We start from the raw sequence: 23,590 nt of genomic DNA, 5'->3' as shown, positions 1-23,590 counted from the left end.
CTGTGTGTGTGTGTGTGTGTGTGTGTGTGTGTGTGTGTGAGAGTGTGTGTGAGAGTGTGTGTGAGAGTGTGTGTGAGAGAGAGACAGAGAGAAAAACTGCAGAAGACTGGGTCATTCTCTGCTATAAAAATTAAAGTCTGGCATATTACATTTTAGTTATATTCATTCAGCATAGAAGAGAAAGCTGAGAGAGAGAGAGACTGCTCCGATATTTAATGGCAATAAAATGTCAACAGAAGAAATGCATAGGGAAATTAGTTAAATCCAGAGAAAGAAAAAATATATAATTTGTAAATTGTTAATCTAGCTAAACAACCTTTGTGAGACAGATACTTTGATTTGCAGCTTGGGTGACTGATGGTGGTGCAGAGGGAATTATGGGTAGGGGAGGAGACAAAGCCCTGAACTGAGAAGCTGCAGAGCTGGCGTCGAGGTTGGACTGGACAAATCCATGGTTGAATCGGAAGAAAATAAACATTGGATAAAAAAAAGTTATGTACTTACCATAATGATAGACCAAGGTTGTCATTTTCTGTCCTCCTTAACTGATGGGTCTTCAGATCTGATCGGATCAAACATCAATCACTGTACAGACGTATGGATCCAAAGCTAAAGCTTATCCCCTTACCCATAACCCCCCCTCAGTTTGAATTATTTGTATATTTATTTATATCTGGAATATGGACCATGGCTATAACAAGACTCCAGTGATACTACTGTGATCAAATCAAATCAAACCTAATGGAGACAAAGAAATCCTGGTATGTGGACACAGGGATGGAAAGCTGAAGACAGAAGGTACATAACTTTCATATTGATTGTTCTCTTCCTTCCATCCTCAACTGATGGGACAAAGTCCCCAGCTACTTTAAACCATGGGTGGTCTCATGAAAGGATATTCTGGAGGATGGCTGAACCAAGGGATACCCCAGACCTAGACTGCAAGTCTAACTCGTAATGGGATATAAAACTATAGATATTGGACCAAGTAGCTGCTGCACACATTGTCATCAATAGGCACCCATAAAAAATATGCTGTAGAAGTAGTAATTGCCCTAGTAGAATATGCCTTGGGATTATCAGGGAATGTCAAACCTTCCTCCTCATATACATGAGAGATGCCAGATAACCATCTTGAATCACTTTTGAAACTCCTTTTCGCAACCTGACTGAGAAGGATACAAAAAACTGGTCAGTCTAACAGATTTAGGATGTGCAAGTAGAATCTGATTTGTCAAAGCAGGAGTAGCATGTATTCCCCTTTGTTAGAAAAATGTGGAAGAAACCATCTTAGACCTAGCCACTTCTTTCCAAGTGAAACCTTGTCTTTGTGGAGTAACAAATACGGATGTTTACAGGAAAAGGTCGGCGTTCTGATACTCTTTGAGCAGAAGTAACCGATGCGGGGAAAGTGAGACTTCCAAGACAGAGGTTTCAATTCAACCATAACCACAAATTCAAAAGGTGGTCTTGTCAATACATGAAAGAGAATGATAATGTGGAACAGGATCTCTTAAGGGAGAACAAAAGGAGAAAGGTGCATCTTAAGACAAGACTGGATAATTTCACGGGAGGCAATAGCCTGTTTTTCTACTATACGGAAATTTGAAATGGCAGCCATCACAACTTTAACAATGGAATAATTAGCCACATTGTGAAAAAAATGAGCCAGAAACATTAAAATGGTATGGTGAGGGGCAGAAAAGGGTCCATGTCCCTGCCAATTGCCCAGATAGAAAATCTTTTCCATTTACTTGTATATACTTTTATAGCAGGAGGTCTGTGTGAAGGTGTTAGGACATATACAGCTTTTGACAAAGGCCTGGACTGCCTGGCTAGCAGTGAAACTGGAGAAACTATGCAGTCAACTTAAGGGCTGCTATACCCGGATGAGGCATTCCAGATGGATAAGAAAGAAAGTCTGGAATGGGATCCAGTACCTATGGTGGGCATATCAGATGAGGCCAAAAATGAGGGAACCAAAGTTGCTGAGGCGAAAAGGGGGAAATGAGGATGACAGACTCCTGCCTTTCTACACATTACTTTCTGTAGGAACTTTGGTAACAGAGTAGGAGGTTATGCTTACAGGAGACCCACGGGCCAATTGTGAACAAAAGCAACCTACCAGAGACCCATCCTTCCAGAAGATCAAGGCAAAGTAATGACTGCATTTGGTGCTGGAGGATGTGGCAAATCAGTCAACCTTGCTGCGACCTAGTTATTTGATTCACCACTCTGACTGAGGGACCACTCGTGAAGAATTAACCTGCTTTGCATGCCAGCACACTGGATTTTCCAGAGATTTGAATTGTTACCAGAAAGTGATGGAAGACATTATCCACTGCCAAACCCTCAACTCCTCTTAACACAAAGGGTAAGTGCGTTCCCCCTTGTTTGCTGATGTAGGTTTGGATAGAGATCACACTTCTGTAGACAGAGTCCTGAAAAGCCTGCAACACCAGGAGGACTGCTCTCATTTCCAGGACGTTGATGTGTAGACTGGCCTCTCTGAACAACTACATGCCTTTGACAGTCTTTCCCATGAAATGCTCACCCCAGCTGGGAAGTGTCAGAGATCACTGTGGCTTGGGGAGGTGGTAGAACAAATTGACGACTTTGTGCAACCAGGAAGGAATCAAACTACCACTGAACATGACTTCTGTAAATGTTAGTGAGGCAAACAGGAAAGTGCATCAGTTGGAACTGTATCAACCACTAAACCGAGGTGCAGTGTAAGACTCATGGAAAACCTGACCTGAGGCACTAAAATGAAAGAGGCTGCCATCGACCATAGTAGATATAATATCCATCTGGACGGTAGGGTTCTTATGGGAAAGGGCCCTCACAATGCATGTTATCAAAAGGTGAGAATCCTCGATTCTGACAATTTGGCTATTTGCAAAATGGTATCCAGATGGACCCCAACAAACTGTTTGGACAGGCTGTAGTTTTGACTTCGCCATGTTGATTGGGATTCTGAGATGGGGGGGGGGGGTCCGAGCCAGTCATCCAGATATGAGAATGCCTGGAACCCCTGCAGTCAGAGCTGAACTAAGACCACCACCATGCACTTGATGAACACCTGGGGGGGGGGGGGGGTGAGAACAAATAGCAGATCTTCGATCTATTAATCTGACTGACCCCCAAGCAAAAATTAGCGAAACCTCCTGGAGTGCCTGTCTAGCTTGATGTGATGGTACAGATCCTGATGGTACGGATCCTGAAAGTCGATCCAATCATCCTTCTTTAACAGTGGTAGGACAGACTGACCCATGACCATCCAGAATTTTGTCTGTTTTACATACTGATTTAGGTGACTGAGGTCCCCATTCTTTTTTGGCACTACAAAGAATCCTCAGACTCTGAATCTCTGTTGGTCTGATGGGACCTCCTGAATAAATCACTTGTCTAGCAGTTTTATTTCTTGTGCTGCATCCTTCCTTTGTAGGGGTGGGACATTGGGGAAGTCTTTTTAAATTGGGGAGATGAAACAGGAAGGGGACTAGATAGTCTCAGATTACGATTCTCTGCACCCACGAATCTCAGATTATGGCTATTCAGGTTAAGGGGGTGCAGAGACAAGCAATCCCAGCTGCTTCCATAATGCAGCGGGTGGGCAACCCTTCAGACATACTGAAAGGGTCTGTTGGAGAAGGGACCCCAAAACCCCTCAATCTTACATGCCACCTGTGCCACAGGAGTGAAATTCATTGTGGTTATTCCCCCATTCTACTTCTGGGATGGCTTATTGCTAGAAAGGTTGAGAGTGAAGGCTTGAGTTTTCTGGAACCACAACTTCTTGCCCCATTTTTGGTTTCTAGAGAATGTTCAAGGGATAGAAGAGTGTATTTTAACAGCAGACGAGGTCTTCATATCCAGTTCACTTCTAGACAGTGTCTCGTTTTCGTTTACCTTAGGTCCAAAGAGAATGGACTAGGAGGGGAGCATTAATGAAGAATGTTCAAGTGTTCTGTGAAGTCACAGAAGTGCATCCAGGGTTACTGATGCACAGCTATAATCAGTGTCTATCACTCTCAATATGCAATTAGACACACTGAAGATAAGGCACATTGCCACTTTCTACAGGGACTGGAGGGCAACCAGCTGCATATCCACCAACTTCTTTGGGCTTCCACAGATAAGGACTCCAAAATTCCTTCATGTTCCTCTGAAAGCATGTCATAGAGGCCAAGTAATTAATCATCCTCGGTGTGACAGTAGCAGAAAAGTACAGTTTTGTACCTACCATAAACATGCCTTGTAAACTGCTGCAAACAAAAAACCAGCTAGTCTATATATATAGGCAGGTGATAATGCCTAGAGAAATATGCACTGACTCCAAGTAGCTGCTTCCAGAATATCCTTATAACAATGCAAATGCAAAAGCCAATCCTAGAAATAGTTTGTTTTGACACAGGCTTGCCTCAGAAACTAAAGCAAAAGAAACAAGTAACTGCTGTGAAACCCTGTCCCTTAAAAAAAATCAAAAGCTACTGGGCCTGCAAAGGGCAACTCAGACACCCTACTCTTCTGCAGAAGCTAAGCCAACAGAAAAGCAGTCTTCCAAATAATATTTCAATTCAGCAGTAGCAGGCAGCTCAAAAGGTTGTAGAGTAAGTTTTTCCAACACAAAATTGAGATCCCAAGGAGGGTGGGTCAATCATAGTGAGCTGAAAAATTGCTGCAGCATGAATCTATGGAAGAGAAAGACAAACCTTTGTCCAATAATTCAGTACATTTAAAACTTGTTGAACACATAGCTATTGATGTAGTGAGAAGAGATTGAAGTTGTGAGATGATGAGATTGAGATGTGCAGATGAGAGAACAGATGAGAGAGAGACAAAGGAAAGGGAATGGAAGCTTCTGGACTAGGCTCTAGAAGTGGGTAGAAGTGTTGCGAGGCCAATCTGGCTATCAAAATCATCCCTTTGGCCTGTCTTTGTCTGACCTTCTGAATACCTTTGGAAGAAGAGGCAGAGGTGGAAGGGCATAGACATGAAGGTTTTTCCAACTGAAGACAGAGCATCCACTTTCCAAGCTGTGTGAAACCCCCCCTTTTTAAATACTTTGGCTGCTGGTTGGTTTAGGAGAAAGCGAACAGATCTATGTAATTTTGAAATACTGAAATACATGAAGATCACCGTGGGGGGGGGGGATTGATTTTTTAATACATCTCTGCTAGGGAGTTCTGTGCTCCTGGCAGAAAACCTTGCCTGAAGAGTCAGTCACCACATGACAGTTGTCTGTCTGAATGAATCAACACCTGCCCTGGAAGAGTAAACCTTGAAAGCCATCAATGCAAACTGGACTGCTAACATCTCCTTCATGTTGATATGTAGATGCTGTAGTCTGCAGGCCACTGTCTTGTATCCACTTCCACTTTAGATGGCTCCCCAAGCAGTGTCCGAGGCATCTGTCGTTAAAATCTGACGCCTGGCTGGGGGGTCTCAGAGAGTCCCTTGAGTCCTGACATTCCTGGGCCCCCACCACAAGATTTCCTTTTGAAGGCAAGGTAATATGAATGAATGAAATCTTGGCAGTGCTGTTGGCAGTGCTGTGTTTTTGACATTTTTTTGCACCATCCTTGCATGCGGTTTTTGGGCATTGGCAAGCAGAAATACAGATGCCATGAACCCCTTAATGCTTGAAGGACTGTCCTTGCAGTCAGCACGGACTGATGAGATAGTTGATGGTAAATGAAGTAACTCTTTTTTTTGTTCGGGGTTAAAAAAAGGCCATCTGGGCTGCTGTATTCTCACACAGAAAGCACATGTGTCTTGAGGGTACTTAGACTGGACTTTATTTCGTCACAGAGATACCCTAGGCATCTTAGCACTGCTATGACATATTCCAGATGCTGGACTTTCTGCAAACTTAGCCTTATAGGCACATGAAGGTAAGCTTCCTTGAGATCGTTGCTGTAATGTCAACATCTTGAACTTGGGAACCAACTCTGTTTCGGTCTGAAACTCCGGTTCGAAAAATTCAGAACGCAAACCTGCTTTCGCAAAATTGCTTCTACGCGACCATGCAACGGACCAAGACTGAACTGAGTCATGGTCATGTCGGTCATAGTACCCGACGCGACGCCGCCAGCAGGCTAAAGATGACCGACGCCAGCCTATCACTCTGGTATCGGGGGCCGACTGGGACGCGGACTATACCCAATAGTCAGGACTGCAGCAAGGGAAGACGAAGAACATCTTACAACTGCTTTTCTGTTCAACACCCTGGACGCCCTGTTACAGGGGCAGACAGTGGAGCTTTCATCAGCAAGCTCTTTCTTGGTGACTGCTGATAACACCATACAATCCACCACAAGACCATTACTCCAGAAGGCAGTATCTTTTGGAAAAGCTAATTAAATTGGGGGATTGGTTCTAACATCTGTTCCCTCAAAGCCCATGCAGAATCCAGCTTGACCAGTTAGTCAGCAACAGGCAACAGGGACCATCAAGAAGTAGATGGGCCGCCAGCCGCAAAAACCTCAAGGAATACTGAATTCGCCTAGGAGAGTATGTTGGTGAAACAACCCCCTTCTGCCTTAACTCTAGTATCTCAGAGATGTCCTCTTGAGGGGATAGGGGGGATGCCTTCCCCTGAAGGACATTAATATCTTGAATCCTGAGGTGAGTCCACATGCTTCCTTTTGCAAGCAAGCATACTTACAGTGCATTTCTTCAGCAAGGTGCTCCAGGGTATACTCCAAAACAGATGGGAAGCCCACAACCTGGACTGTTTCAAGACTTCGAGGGGCTGGCTGCCCTGATGTGGCAGGAAGAGAGTACAGACGAACAAAAGAAAGTAAGGCAAGCAAGGACAATTCCAAGTAAAAAGGTATCTGCTCTCTAGACTGAGAGGACTCTCTTGAAGGCCTCACGTGCTGACATCAAAGGTAATCTTGAAGTAACTTCTGTATGTTCCAAGGAAGCCAATAAGGGCAAACTCCTAGAAGCCATCCAGCTCGGATCCAAAGCAAACAGAGCTGAGCCGAATGTTTTTTGGTCAAATCTCCAAGAGGGAGAACACAGTCCACCTTAACCCCCAGCACAAACACCCCAGCTCAGAGAACCATCGAGATCCAGGTACTCAATCAATAGAATCAGAGAAACTCAATCTTTCAGAACAGAAAGACAACTGTCAGCATCCATTTCGTTCCAAGGTTATCGAATATGAAGTTTGGATCAGAGAAGGAACCACAACCATAGAAGAAAGGATAGTTTCAGCACCAGGAGGACCTCCAACTGCATCTGGGTCTTCAAAATTCCTCATCAACTTTTCCATGACTGCTTTCGACACACTCCTGGAGCACCTCACCAATTTCAAAGACGAGGCCATAAAAGGAGGCCTAGAAACCCTTTGAAAGGATCTCTACTGAAAGGAAGATCGTAGCCTATGACTAACAGGTTCTGGACAGAAACTGTTTTTGGGAAAGCAAGGTGTTGAAGACCTAATTCTGATGGACTCATACTTAGATGATGGATCCAATGGCCTGGACCACTTTTCCAGCCAAACCTGTTGGATCAAAAGAGTGCTTCCTAGCTTCTTTCTTCCTAGGCTTTCCTTTTCCTTCTCCTCAGTCTTCTCCCCTTCGCCTTTTTCTGAAGCTTTCTTAATGCATGGAGAAGAAGGCAGATTGAGAGGGGCCATCTTCCAACGCAGAGGCAGGGAGAAGCCCCTTCAAGGCAAATTTAGATAGCCCGTCAGATAATGCTCTGACACCTCAACAAGGTGTGCAGCTCCCAGGCAGTACACGCAGACTGTACATCTTGAGGCGGGATTTTATGCTCAGAAGAAATGCATTTCTTAAAACTGTGCACCTTGTCTGAAGCATGGCAACAGTCATTAACACTACCAAATTCACAGACGGGCAAAAATCCCTAACACCTAGCTAACACCAGAGGGGAAAAAAAAAAACAACTGTTAAAATGAAGGATTGTGGTTGTATCACAAAATCAAAAAATCTAAGCTTTCAAAGTTGGCAGTGAAAAATCCTAAACTCAGAGAGACAGAGACAGAAACAATGCTAGTTTAATTTTTAAATATCTGTATCACTTAAGACATAGGTAAACATACATTAACAGAAAAAAACTTTTTTCCATTTACATACATTACTTATCTTTTTTGTAATTATCATCAGTCCAAAATTACATTAGGAGTTGCTTATCTCTACCTTCTCTTCCCTCACTGTATATAAATTAATTTATCCTGTAAGTAATTTAACTATACATTGTCAATTAGCAGCATTTTTTTTTTGTTTACCAAGTGTATTTCACACTATATTTTCTGGTAATATACTCATAAATTGTTTCTTTGTAAACTTTGTGCTTACTTTTGAGGAGCTTTTCTCCCCAGACCGCAGCTGAAAAAAAGACTCTGGCACATTCAGACATTCCTGATCAACAAATGTCAAATAAACAAATAATAAATAAACTGCTGAATTCATCCTCCTGAAAATTATTTTGCACATATTGCTCCAACAATTTCCATTTATTTCTATGTAATTTGCTCCTTCCCTTTTCTAATGATCCTTCTTACAGTCTTTTTATCTCATTTATAATATTCAATATTTCAAATACGATTGGTTTAGACTTAGTACGAGCAATTTATTTTTTTGGCAGCCTATAGAATTAAGCTTAAGGCCTTACTATGTCTAGGCAATTTAGATGTCATGGCCTAGATCAAAAATAACAGCCTTAGTTACAGCCACTTGTTCACCCAACATTTCTGACAGAGTACTCTAAGGAATTTTTTTAAATCTACCAACTCAATACATTCCCAAAGCATTCCCAGTTACCTCTTTCCTTCCTACCACACCTCAGACATTTGCTATCCAAGAAAAAAATTCTCAGAAGTCTGCTTGGAGTATAAAACTAACTATGCAAACACATCCAAGCAAATAACCTAAACCTTCTGGACTTTGTTGATACTTGGGAGCCACGCATATGTCATCCACAAAGGCGGTGCCTCTACGGACCCTGGTAATTACCGCCCAATAAGCTTAACAAGCCTGGTCTGCAAAGCTATGGAGAGGCTCATAATGGAACTCATAAACAAAGACATAGGGGACTTGCAGACATTGGACCCCACCCAGTTTGGCTTTGTCAAGGGCAGATCATGCCTTTTGAACTTGGTCGACTTCTTCGAAACAGTCACCAAGGCCATTGATGAAGGAAAGGCAGTCCATACAGCCTACCTTGACCTTGCAAAAGCTTTCGACAATACCCCACTCTGGTATTATAGAGAAACTTACCAGCTTAAATGTAAACCCATATGTCACAAGATGGGTTGCAAACTGGCTAAAGGACAGAACCCACAGGGTTAGAGTTGCTGGCGCCATGTCAGACTCCAGGCCGGTCACAAGTGGTGTCCCACAGGGCTCAGTCCTTGGCCCCCTGTTTGGCATCTACTTCTCAGAAGTACAGGCAAACATAGGAGGACTATGGCTGACAGTTTGCAGATGACTGCAAACTGGGCGCAATAGTGGAAAGTACATCGGACACCGATATTCTTCAGAGGGGTCTCACGGAAACTGATAGCTGGTGCCAGAGCCATGGCCTGAAGTTAAATGCCAAAAAATGTATAGTCATACCCTTCGGGAAAAACAAGGTAACCCCAAGCTACCATATAGGTGGCAATCCATTAAGCACAGAAGAGGTTATCAGGGACCTGGGGGACCCAGGTTGACAGTGGCCTTTCTTTTGACACTCACATTGCTAAAGTGGTTAGAAAGACCTTCTACATTGCCCACCTGATCATGAAGGGATTCACATCCAGATCAAGTGAGGTCATTGTTCCCCTGTACTCTTCACTTATCAGACCAATGATAAAGTACAATGCCCCAATGATAAAGTACAATGCCCCATTCGGGATGTATCTCACCAGACTCCTGCAGCAATTGGAGAGACCCCAAAAGTTCCTCACCAAAAGGATAAAGGGACTCCAAAATCTGTCATATGCTGCCAGACTGAAGAAACTCCAGCTCTATTCAGTCGCATACCGCCTGCTCAGAGGTGACCTGTGCCTGACATACAAGGCCATGTCCAACGCGGAATTAATGGACATGCTCCACCTCAAAAAAATCCAAATCTACCAGATCCACTAGAGCAAGCGACTTAAACCTTAGCATGGATATAAATAGGACATGCTGGAGGGATAGATTTGTCACCCAGAGACTCCCTATGCTGTGGAATAAAATCCCGGTCCATGTGAGGCAGAGCACCTCACTGGCTCTGTTCAAGAGAAATCTTGACCGGTGGATGGGAGATTGTAGGTTTACCCCGGGAATCATCTCTGTGTCACTGCTGGACAGAGGCACAACAAACTAATGGGCACAGTATTTTTTAACATAAGGGGTGGCGTAAGCCACAAAACTTTGGGCTAGGCTTATAAATGCCTTAGGGCAGATAGCCTAGTATAAACCTATGAGCCTAAACCTATTTTTCTATTGTAAATTGCTTTTCCAGTCTCTTACTGATCTGGTCTAAAATATTAAATATTATTGGGCCAGTGTGGATGCCAAATCTTTGTATACGAGCAGCTGGTCTAAATTCCCCTCTGATTGATTCTGATAGCTATTATGCAATATTTTATAAGCCCTACTAATTAAGTCTTTAACAGTGACTTCTGTTCTAAATTTGACTAAAAAAAACCACTAGAACAGGTCTTTCACTTAAGATTCCTTATTCTTCGCTCTTTGCCCATCAATCCCTGGTAGGGAAGGCAGTAAGGGTAGGAAAAGATAAAGACAAAAGCATACACTGAAAAGCTGTCAAATAAAATCACTTATCTGACACTTCGTAATGACAAATCCTTTCCAAACCGTTGAGCCAGGAGATCAGTGTCCATAGCTTCAAGCGGAAAACAAGACCAGAGGTAATTCAGCAAGGGGGAGATATGGGTAAAGGGAGGAGACTGACCCTTGGATCCAAACAGCTGTAGAATGACTGATGTATGATCCAAAGACCCATCAGTTAAGGATGAATGGAACAGCCATCATCTGATACCAGATATGGAGGTGTGCTTTCTTTACGTTTAAACCACATCTCAGTAATTATACAAATATGGATGTGTTCCAAATTCAGAAGAGCCTCAGATCAGGTAATTTGTTGTTGGAACTTCTAGCTTTGAGCAGAGTTACTTTTATATAATCTAGTGTTGGTTTGACAAATTCGTTATTGTGGAAAGTACCATTAGTTGGACTTCTTTAGACAAAGTCACAATGAAGGCAGCAAAGGCTTAAGCTAATATGTGGAAGCCTTGGAAAGAAAAGTTGTGTAAAATCTTATCATAACCACAGATGTCCCTCCTCTTCACTGCTACAGTCTACTTCACTTGAGGGATATCCCTGCCAATAGGCACCAAACATCGGCCAGTATACAAAGGTTTTTTTACCACCTTAGGGTAAAGTGGTACGTCTGGCATAGGCTGCAGTCGTACGTAGGTCATAATAGACGTGCATTTACCATCCTCAGAACTGAATGCCTCAGGAGGAAAGTCAGACTAAGGACCGAGTGGTACGTGTGCATCCAGGAAAGACAAGAGACCAGTGGGGAAGGACAGAATACTGCAGCATTGAAGAGAAGGACATCTATGGTTATGGTAAGATTTTCCACAACTTTTCTATGTCCTTCAGTTCACTTGCTGCAGTATTCTTCACTTGAAGGAGAGTGCCAAAGCTCAACAAGAAAGGGAGGTGGAAGGAGCAAAGGAGCTCAAAGCCATGCAAAATGGCTTTGGCAAACCCAGTCCTGGACCTGGACAAAGTATCCAATTTGCAACATTTTGTAAATGTATGAACAGTAAACAAGGTGGCTGCTTCAAGGATGGCCCTGTTATCTAGTCTTTTGAAGAATGCCGTTGAAGCCATGGCTCTAGTAGAATGGGCATTGACAGGGGAGGGAAGAGTCCTTCCATGACGGGTGTAGCAAAAGGAGATGAATTCGGATATCCAGGAGGAGATGGTCTGCTTAGAAGCAAGTAGACCTAGCAACCAGGGGAGGAAGTTAATGCAAAGCTGGTCAGATTTCCAAAAAGACAGTCTTGTGAAGGTGGAACCTCAGCTGTCTTTGAATATCTAGGGAATGAAGGATCCTCTCACTGATTTTGTGCAGAGAGGAAGAAGGTGGGTAGCTGAAAAGATTACAGAGTTCATTAACCACCTTGAGCATAAAAGATGGGTTAGTCGTAAGGGAGACCCTGTCTTTATGGAAAAAGGGGGAAAAGTCTAAGTTTGGAGTTCTAACATCATTCTAGCTAAAGTTAGGGCCAACAGCAGGACCATTTTCCATGAAAAATGCTTCGGGGAGGCTGAAGCAGCGGGGTTCAAAGGGGGGACAATGTCAACTTCTCTAGAACAAAACTGAGGTCCCAAGGAAGAGGAATGGGTTTCCTGGGAGGTCTGTTGTGAATGACATCTTTAAGAAACTGTTTTACTTCAAACCTGGAAGCAGGAGGGGGAGCTAAGGGTAGACGAGCAGAGATGGCTGACGTGGGCTTTGAAGAATAAGAAAGGCCAGCTAAGAGCAATTAACACAAGTAGGATAAAACCATTAGACTTTCCAAAGTCAAGGGGTCTTGGTCCTTAGAACAACATAGTGAAAATCTTTTGCACTTGGAAACATAAAAAGTTCTAGTGTTGGGTTTTCTGGCTCTTGCAAAACCCTGAGCACGTCCTCAGAGAAAAGTGTCTGAAGGAATTAGAGTCCCATCACCCACAGTGTCAGCTGCAGTGTGGGAAGATGTGGGTGAATAAGGGATCCTTTTGCTCTGTACGAGTAGGCCAACTCTGTGGGGTAACTTGTGGTGATGGCCCTTGGCTAAATGAAGGAGAAGAGGAACCAGTGCCATCTTGGCCAAAAGGGAGTCATCAGCAAAATTTTCAGTTGGTCCTCCCTGAACTTAAGCAGGACTTCTAGTATTAGAGGAAGGGGAGGGAATGCATAATAAAACATCCCCTTCCATGAGAAGGAGAGGGCATCCATTTTCCAAGTCAAAGGACTTGTAAGTCTGGTCCAAAACCTTGGGAGTTGTCTGTTCAGACGCAAGGCAAATAGATCTATGTGTGAAGTATCCCATTGGTGGACTATGTCCAGGAACACATCTCTGTGAAGCATCCATTCGTGGGATTGAGTCCAGAGTTTGCCACAAAATCCCTGTCAGATGGGATGTACAACACCTGGATAGTCATGTTGTATTTGTCCAGGAATACCCATACTTGGAGAGCCAGCCAGCCAGCAAAGTAGGTAGGACCTGGTTCTCCCCTGCTTGTTTCACATACCACCGTATATTCATATTGTCAATGAACAGTTTTAGTGGGCCTAGGCAAAGAAGGGGGCAAAAGGTCTGAAGGACAAGGAGCAGTGCTGACATTTCCCTTATGTTGAGGTGCTCCCTTTTCTAAGTGTGGGACCCACCTTCCTTCCCAACTTTCCCAGGGCTGCGTCCCAGTCCACATCTGAGGCATGTGTGTAAAGTTCTTGGACTGGATCTAGAGGGTGAAGAGGCAGTCCTGGATTTAGCTTTACCCGTTGGGACCACCAGATAAGTTCCTTCATCAAGGAATTATTAATTTGAAGCAATTATGTAATTGAATAATTGATTTATTGAATGAGTTATATAAAGCCATTCAAGTTTTTGTGTTATGTATTACTCCTGGCCAAGGCATTAGAGTTTCATTAAACTTTTTTTTTTTTTTTATACTGTGGCCAGTTGTGGATCCTAAGTTCTTTCTTCAAGCATGGGATAAGCAAAATGGGGTAATTTAGAAGATAGGAGTGTGGAGTCCAGACAGATCTGAGGACCCACTGGATTTTCGTGGAGTCTTGCCAAGGGGTACCATGGGAATGGTTGAGTTCATAAATCCTAGTACCCTGAGAAACTCCCTGGCAGTGACGTGGCCTAGAGAGAGAAAGGACAGGAAGTAGGCTTGTAGATCCTCTGCTTTTTGAGAAGGTGCCCTTACTATGTTGGTATGAATTTAGCAACCCAGGAAGATGTGGTCCTGGGTTGGGGTGAGGGTAGATTTCTTGAACTTTATTGTTAACCCCAGCTTTTCCAGAAGGGAGATGGGAGATTGTAGTTTGTAGGTTCTGTTGAAGTATCCAAACGCTTGGGGTCTGTAAGAGTAGGTCATCCAGGAATCGGAAAATCTTTATACCTAGAAGCCTGCAATGAGCGATCACTGGTGCCAGACATTTTGTTAAGACTCTTGGGGCTGAAGAGAGGCTAAAAGGCAATGCAGAGAACTGAAAATGCCAGGAAACCACAGAATAACACAATAATGTCCTGTAGCTGGGATGAATAGGGATATGGAAATAAGCATATTTTATATCTAGTGATGCCACAAAACCCTGTCGGAGAAGCAAAGGGAAAGGGTTTGAAGAGTAAGCATTCTGAATGAGGAGACCCTTTAAGGAAGATATTGAGGTGAGACGTCCAGAATCAGTCTCGAGGAACCATCTTTTCTGGGCACCAGGAATATCCCTGAGCAAAATCCTTTCCTTCAGGTGGCCCAATGGACTTCTGAATGAAGTCCTGTAGACAACTCCAAAAGGATTTCTGGGAAGAGATGAAATTGTTCTCAGGGATGGAGGGGGGGGGGTTGAGGGTTCACCTTGAAAGGTGGGAGCAGATTTCCAAATCCTAACGTATCCTTTTTGATTATGGAAAGGACCCAGTTGTCTTGGGTAATGCCTTCCTATATCCTGAGCGCTTTTAAACAAGCAGAAGTGGGTGTGGGGAAGGGACGGTTTCAGGGTAGTCAGACTCCCTGCTCAGTCTAGAAAGGTCTGATTTTGTTGATGAGAGGACTGAGGAGCCTGAGGGGCTCTAGTCCTCTGAGGTCTCCTTCCTCCCTGTAGCATTTTTACTGGAATGGTGATTGAAGCGAGTGTGTACAAAGACACACTTGGAGTGAAAGTTCCTATGGAACACAGACATCAGGGATACTAGCAAGTGTTTTAACTCCAAGTTCCATTGACTTCACTTGTAAGGACTTGAAGAGCAGCACCCGGATCAATCCGTGATATATTATCCAGATGGGCATCCATTAATTTGGGCTTTGAAATCATCCTGTAGTGGCTGAAACCTAAGCCAGGAAAATCTTCTGAGCAGAGACCCTGTTGCTGCTGCCTTAACGCAGGCATCAGCAGCATCATAGCTGTATTTTATGAAATGTTTAGCCACTTGGGAAGAGGCTCCTAAGAGACAGAGCCAAGGTTTTCCCCTCCAATTCAGGGAGGTCAGAAATTGCAGAAGTTGCCAAAGACAAAAGCTCTAACGAGTATTCTGTCATGTGTTTCCGGTAGTTGATGACCCTGAAGGCCAAAGTGGCAGAAGTGTAGGCTTTTTTTTCCTAGCCATTCCACAATTCTACTCTCCTTGTCCAAAGGTAGAAGAGAAGTAGAGGAGAGCATTCTGGAATGTTTGCTAGTAGCAACAGAGATGAGTGCATGGTCAGCAGCCACGCAACTGAACAGGAATTTGCAGTCCATAGGGACTTTATAAAAATGATCAGGCTTTTTGGGGGCAGGGGCCTGTGAATCTGGGGTATAGTATGCATTGCTAAATGCATCCAAAAATGCTGGATGTACTGGTGGCACTGTAGAGGAACTCTGTAGATCCATTTGCAGGAGTTGGCAATACCCTTTTCTGTACATCGAAATTTTGAGAGGTATCCCATTTGAAGTGTTACCCCATTTTTAGAATTATTTCTCCAAAGGAAATTTCTTCCATGGGGATTCTGCACACACACTGACACTTCAGGTGAGACATATTCCAGAGAACAAGGGATTGAAATTGAGTAATCCAGAGAATCTTCTTCCTCAAAAGAAGTATACTCAAAAGAATCTAGATCCCTAGTTCTTTTCTGAAAAGTTGTAGTGGCTGTTGAAAGAGTAGGCCCTAGTGAAAGATGGTAAAGAGCCATGAAGGCGGCCAACCATTCTGTAGGGACTTCTTTAGCTGAGGAGATGTGCTTGGTCTTCTGTTTTTTTGTTGCTGGGGACACTATATTTTGAAGTGTAGGAGGACCGGACGAAGGCCTATGTTCAGAGATTTCAAACTCTGGAACTTTGGATGCAACGGAGCCAACACAATAGGATCCTCAACGGATTCAAATCTTGGTTTCCCCTTGACATCCAAATCTGAAGTCTGTTCAACCTCTAGCAAAGTGCTTATGACCAAAGTAAAGGAGACCTCAGAAGAGGGTTCAGCCTAGGACTCCATACCATGAATTCGACATGCCTCCTGATCAATGAGCCCTCGGGAGAGTAATCGGAAAACAGAGGTGCAGCGGAAGGCGTAGGCCAAGGTTTCTTGGCCTTGTGCTTCAGGGGCTTGGCATTGGACCGCAAGGTACCCACCATGCGCCTGGTCAGGAGTTTAAGCAATTGGTTTTCCAAATATAGAGATAAGGAGGAAAGCCTACTTCTAAGGGTCTTTGAGACAAATGATTGGCAAATACTGTATGACCTATGGTAGTGACTGGGGCCTAGACAAATAAGATACTGGGTATGGCTCTCTATCTGGAATTTATCTTCCACATTGGCACTTGACCTTCCTGAATAACAAGAGTAGTAAAGAAAACAAATATTCCCCAACAGGGGACTTATCTGAGTAGACGAAAAACTCTTGAATATGCGAAAATGATGGTCAATGTTGCCATTCTGACTGCCGACAAATGAGTTCTGGGGAGGGTATGTGCGTATATCCATTTTATGGCCTACATAAGATTGCAATCTTCAGACATAACATTTACCCTACGGTGTTAAAAAAAAGTTTTGTATACCACTCAATGTTGGGTGCCTACTGATGGGAATATCCCTCAAGTGAAGAATACTGCAGCATGTTAATAGGATATTAAGAGATGCAGGCCATCTTTTGTGAAGTAAGTTGAACTGTGACAGCAAGGCACAAGATATTCAACATGTTGGATTCCCCAGGAATGGCACAGACAAGTTAAACTGCTGGTCAATTACCTTGTCTTTGTACCTAGGAATCAATCTTAGATAAAGAAGGATTCCACTCAGGACTAGCTTCTTGCCTACATATATCTTATGCCTGGAGAGTTTTGATAACCCTCTTTGCATGTTTCTGCATGTCCCACACAATTTTGTACCCTACGACATTCATACCCATATGGACCTCTGTGATGTTTTGCTTAAATAACAGCTTTTATTTTGCATGACATATGAATATGCAAGTTTGCTTGTGTAAAGGACATGCAAAAGCTCAAGGCATTCACCTACAAAAAAAACAAACTGTGTTAATGAACTTTTGAGGTTTGACCTAGATTAAAAGCAGCTTAGCAAAGCAGTAAATATGAAACCCGATGGAAGCGAAGCCATCTTGTGCCTGACACTTGTTATAGGTCATGTTTGCAAAACCGTTTAGGTCTGACACCTGTTAGATATGTGAGTAAAATATGACTAAAGTTTGTTTGCTAAAGCTTAACAAAAATAAAGCTGCTTAGCTATGCATCACAAAGTTGACAGTTGACCTTGTTAACTCACTATAAAAGCAAGAGCAAAAACAGTATTAGACATTTTCTACTGCAAATGAGTATTGGTGTCTCCTTGTACAAGTAAAATAAAGAATCGTTATTACCTTTAACAGACTTAATGCATATATTTGGTATAGCAGGAATGCCCACATCACAGGGAATCGAAGCCAAGAGGATGGTTGTCACCCAAAAAATGATGGTCCAGGGGACAAAAAAATTACATTATTGGTATAGTCAAAATCTGAAGAACACGGGACCGGGAAGCATAACCAAAGACTTGATTAACCTAGTCCTGAGTAAATATGGGGCTCAACCACCCCAGGAGGCAAGGCAATTACACTGTACCATGTACAACAAAAAATGGCAGGACCTGATAAAAAATTTAAAAAACAATTCTTAAAACATAAGGTGACTAAAATAGTGCTAAACAATCTCTTCTGGGACACGCAGGGCAATGCAGTGGCGACTTGCACCCTGACTAAGGAGATAAAACTATTTCGATCCCACTATGAGCCACATGTCTCAATTACCAGGGCAGAGGGCACTAGGTGGGAAGACTTGAAAAAAAAAGTTACTGATTGGAACAAAATGTCAAAAAAGCAAATCCAGAGACTAAACTGGGTGACACAAGCTAGGCCAACGGTCCACCTGAGAAAGTGCAACTCTCCCCCCAGCTAAAACTTACTCCTAACTCAGGAGGAAGAACAAATCTTAAAAAAATATTCCACAAGGTCTATGGTCACTAAGGGGAATGTGGGCTTAATGAAAACAGCAGGGAAGGTACATATAACACCAAAATCAAGATTTAGACCTCGCAAACACCAATATCCGCTTAGCAAGCAGGCAAAAAAAGGCATAGCACCAGTGATAAATTCTTTAAGACAATCAGGAATTGAAGTAAAATGTCCCGACTCTCCGTGCAATACGCCCTTGTTTCCTGTCAAAAAGCCTGACGGAACGTGGCAAATGGTGCAGGATCTACAAGCGGTCAACGCAGCGGTAGTTCCAAGGGCGCCTGTAGTGCCGGACCCTCACACCTTATTAAATAACTTAAAACCTAAAAACAAATACTACACTGTCATAGACAGTAACGCCTTTTTCTCCATACCCCTGCACAAAAACAGCAGGTTCTGGTTTGCATTTACCTATCAAGGTAAACGGTATACTTATACCAGGTTACCCCAAAGATATTGTAAAAGCCAAACAATATTTGCCCAATAAATGGAAGCCAGTTTATCTCAGTTCACACCCAAGAAAGGCAGCCAAATTCTACTATATGTAAATAATATCCTATTGGCTTCTCCTACAATAAAAGCATGCCAAAAGGATACGGTGGCACTAAAGTTTTTAGCAGAAAAAGGTCATAAAGTAAATAAGTCAAAATTGCAACTGTGAAAACCACAGGTTAAGTATCTAGGATACTTAATCTCATAGGCAGGAAAACAGTTAACTTCCCACTATAGCCCTCAAAGCAAACCAGCAGAGCAAAAAAAAAAAAAAAAAAAAAAACCGACAAGCTCCAAGACAGGCTTTCGACAAGGGTGTTTATATTGATAGCACTGGGGTCCCGAGGGGGGTCCCCGATGAATATAAGGCCACAAACATAGCTGCAGGTTTTGCCTCCATCTTCATATGGGTGCAACCTAACAAAAATGTGGACTGGATCAATTACATATATTACAACCAACAGCGATTTGTGAATTACACAAAAGATGCTCTAAAAGGTGTTGCCGAACAGCTGGAGGCAAACTCTCTAGTGGCTTGGCAAAATCGCCTCGCTCTGGACATGTTACTGGCAAAGGAAGGGGGGGTATACAAAATGTTCGGGACTTTCTGCTGCACTTATATCCCAAACAACACAGCACCAGACGGTAGCATCACTCTAGCTCTGCAAGGACTTGACATGCTGTCCAAAATACTGGCAAAAAACTCAGGTGTAAATAATCACTTTACTGATTTCCTACAGGCATGGTTCGAAAAGTGGAGTCACCTTATTGGTAACCTGCTAATATCCATAGGGGTTGCTGCAGCTATTTTTTTTTTTTTTTTTCAAAACAGGTTTATTGTTTTAACATACAAGAGAAATATCATAACAATTTTATACAAGTAATTAAAAATAGATATAATTATAACATTCAACAAAACAACTAAAGTATTTACAAAGACATCCACTACAATCAGATCAATTAATTAAACTAAAATACCATGCTATTGAAATTAGGATTTTTTTTAACAAATTTTGTAAATTATCCCATACAATATAATAAGATGTTTTCCTAATTGTTCTTGACCTAATTGTGTTTATTTCCATATGGCACACTATATTCATAACATTTTTAAATTCATTGAACGAATGAGGTGTATCTGAAATCCAATTTCTGGTTATTATTTTCCTAGCCACTGCTAGAACAGAACATAACAAGGGAAGCTTAACCTTTTTAACACTTTGAGGTACAGGTGTGTTGAATAATATGAGATTTAGAAATAATGAAATTATCTGTAAAAAGAGCCTGCAAAAATTCATTAACTGACTTCCAGTATTCTTTCAATTTTATACAGTCATAAAACATATGAGCCCAGTCAGCATTAATTTCTACATTACATCTCTTACATAGATTATCTTTATTATTTATTTTATTCATCATCAAAGGTGTATAAAAAGATCTATGTAAAAATTTCCATGTATAAAGTCTCCAGACAATGAAGACGTAGTTCTATAGGCAGATTCCAATATATATTGTTTATCTTGTTGATTTGGTGGGTCCCCATTAATAGAAGTGAAATAATTCCAGTATGTATCTACACTGTAAAAAGTTTCTTGTCTGATAATTTTATGTATGTATGAAAGTTTACCTTTATCAGAAACTTTATGTTGTAAATTTAATATCAAGTAATCAATCAGTGTTGGAATAGATTCTTTAACTGTTATAGACATTAGATCTATTCTATCAATGAGATGTTGTCTAAAGGTCTGAACCTCTAACCAGCAAGTTTCTCTTAGATCAAATTCTTGTTTTAAGAAATCTAGATTTTTAACTTTATTATCAGATATCAACTGATACCAGTACTTTAGATCATTATCTATAGCTAAATGAGTTCCTTCAGAAGTAGATGACAAAAGCATACCCTGAGTATACATTATAGGAATATAATAAAATTCCATTCCCTATACTTAGGGTGCATGAATATAAAGTTACGATAGCTAATAATAATATTTAATGGGTAACAAACCATACGTTTAGGTGTAATAGGTGAAGTACAAAATTCCTTTAGTAACCATAACATGGAGTTATTTACAATCATATTTTTATGTGTTAAGGAGATTTTCATGAAGTGCATACTAATTATCTCCCAATAATCTTTCCATTTTGACATATGACTGATCTATTAATAAAGTAATAACTTTTACAATAGAAGAGATAGTATATAAATTAGTCTGGAAAAGAAATACCCCCTTGAGACTAGCTATTAGTATGTTTCTTTAATGCAATCCTAGGTCTATTAGGTGCCCATAGGAAATTTAACATTAGTGTATTCAGTTTCTTGATAATTATTTTTGTAGGTGGAAGTATTATTGATTGTATTAAGTATAAAATCTTGGGGAATATTATCATTTTAATAATTGTAAGTCTCTCCTCCATAGTAAAAAACATATTATTCCAGGTAATAAAAAGATTTTGTATATTAAGAAAACAGGTATTATAATTATTATATATAATAAATTTAATATCTTTAGATAGTATTATACCTAAATAAGTTAACTGACCTGAATTGGGTACATATTTAGTAAAATCACCAATCAGAATATTTTTTCGTGTATATATAGGTAGTATTTTAGTTTTTTCTTCATTGAATATTAAACCAGAAATACTTTTAAAATTCATCATTTTATCAAATAGAAACTGCATAGAAGAATTAGATCCTGCTGATATAATTAGAACATCTGCAAAAACTTGAATTTCGGATGTTGTATTTTCATCTATTTCAAAACCCTCTATGTCAGTACTGTTTCTGATCAAATTAGCCCAAGGCTCCATTACTAAAGTGAATAATAGTGGAGAAAGTGGACATCCTTGTTTTGTACCTTTAAGAATGGGTATTTTTTGTGAAACATATGTTCCTACCTTAATATAAGCCAACGTTCCTTTGTATAAATGCTCAATTAGATTTACAAATGCATCTGAGAAGTTTGTGCACTTCAGTAAGGTAAACAGATAGTCCCAACTTACTGAATCAAATGCTGAACTTATATCAAGACTAATAAGTGTTAAATCTTTCTTTTTCCTATTTGCAAAATCAATTGATGTTAAAGTTCTTCTTATATTATCAAAAGTATTTCTATTTACAATGAAGCCTGTCTGATCTATATCTATAATGCTGGGAATGATTGTCTTCAATCTATCAGCAAAAATACTCAAACATTTTATAATCAACATTAAGTAATGAGATGGGCCGATATGAAGTACATCTAGTTAGATCTTTATTAGGTTTTAAAATTGGTGAAATAAATGTATATTGCCAAGATGGGGGGGGGTTATTAACTCAGTTTGGGCCAAAATAAAAACCTTATGTATTAATGAATATGTACTTTTAGAAAGGATTTTATATATCTCTGGTATAACACCATCATTACCCGGTACTTCGATTTAAGCTTATTTATGTGTAATAACCTCTGTATATGAAATACTTTTGTCCAATAGTTTAATCTGTTGTTTATTAAGCTTTTTATTCATGTTTGTGGTTATAAACTCCTTTATTTTATCTTTAGGTTCCATGTTAATGTTATTATTGTTAATATTGTGAAAGTGATTTCTAAATTCATCTAGTATTTCTGGTAGACTAGAAACATTCTTTTTCCCTTAGAGAAAAGCTTTCTTTGATATGGTTTTGTTTATTCAACCTTTTTGTTTTATTTTAAGTCTATGTAAGTATTTGGGGCTTATTGAGTAAGACAAAAACTTGTATTTCTCTAGAGTTATTTTAACTTTGAGTTAAAATTTCTTTGTATTTCTCATTTAGTTTGTTTATTTCTTCAATGACTTTCCTATCCATAATATTTTCTTTATTATTATGTTTATAAGAGTCTAATTTACTTTGAATATCTAACAATTCCTTATCCCAAGATTTCCTTTTATTATTATACCATCTTATACTTTGTCCATATAGATATGATTTTAAGGCATCCCAAACATAGACAATGGAGACTTCAGGAGTATTATTTATGTCTAGAAAATGTTGTACTTCTGAAAGTATATATTCTTTATAGTCTTTTAGTTGAGTTAAGTATGCTGGTATCCTTTTGATCTGAACATTATGAGTATTTTTTATCATGAATTCAAAAACAATTGAATTATGATCAGATATAGGACATGAAATGATTTTGGAATTAATTAAATCTGGTACCATCTGGTTAGAAATAAAGACCCTATCTATTTTTGAATAAGTTTTGTATCTGTTAGAAAAAAAGGTGTATGGTAATGATTTTGAATCTATCTGATTATTAATATCATTCAAATGATAAGAATTAGCAAAATCATTTAAATGTTTTGCATTAGATGTAATTCTTTCCTATAGTGGTAGTATCACTTTCATGTAGTATACAATTAAAGTCACCAGCTAAAATAATATCTCCTATAGAGAATGATATGATCTTATCAAGATGTTTCACTGTATTAATACCAATTCCAGGTATCCAATATACATTAAAGTGTAAGTCTTCCCATTAATTTGTATTGTAACCATACAAAACATTCCTTTGTCATCCTGATAAGACTGCTGCAGCTATTCTTGTGACATGTGGATGCTGTTGTATTCCCTGTATTCGAGGACTACTGCAAAAGCTGGTTAAAACTGCTCTCTCAAAAACAATGTACCAACAATTGCAACCGGTAGGTAATAATGCATATGCTAAATTACATGATGACGTACAAATATAAAAGTTGCAAAATAACCTTTGTGCAAAATTACCTATAACCCGTCTAAAAGAAAAAGGGGTAAAAAGGGGAAGAGGTCAACGACAAAGCCAAAAAAATAAAGAAAAAAAATTGTCCAAAGATCCAAAAGGATGAAACCAGGAGAACATAAAG

The 23,590-nt window shown here is 40.5% G+C and overlaps 1 protein-coding gene across 1 annotated transcript in view; it reads right to left on the bottom strand.

The window, feature by feature from the left end:
• Positions 1-8,273: 8,273 nt before the first annotated feature.
• The window catches only part of LOC122794953 (N-acetyltransferase ESCO2-like), a 96,538-nt gene continuing 81,221 nt past the window's right edge, over positions 8,274-23,590 (bottom strand). Inside the window, exon 5 of the mRNA XM_044063547.1 lies at positions 8,274-8,396. Within this exon, the coding sequence (XP_043919482.1) occupies positions 8,274-8,396 (123 nt within the window). The remainder of the gene's footprint in view (positions 8,397-23,590) is intronic.

The sequence above is a fragment of the Protopterus annectens genome, chromosome 2.part1, assembly GCF_019279795.1.
Source record: "Protopterus annectens isolate FY-2018-M chromosome 2.part1, PAN1.0, whole genome shotgun sequence".
Taxonomy (NCBI): domain Eukaryota; kingdom Metazoa; phylum Chordata; order Ceratodontiformes; family Protopteridae; genus Protopterus; species Protopterus annectens.
The sequence above is the reverse complement of the archived record's forward strand: the minus strand, read 5'-3'. Positions and strand labels throughout refer to the sequence as shown.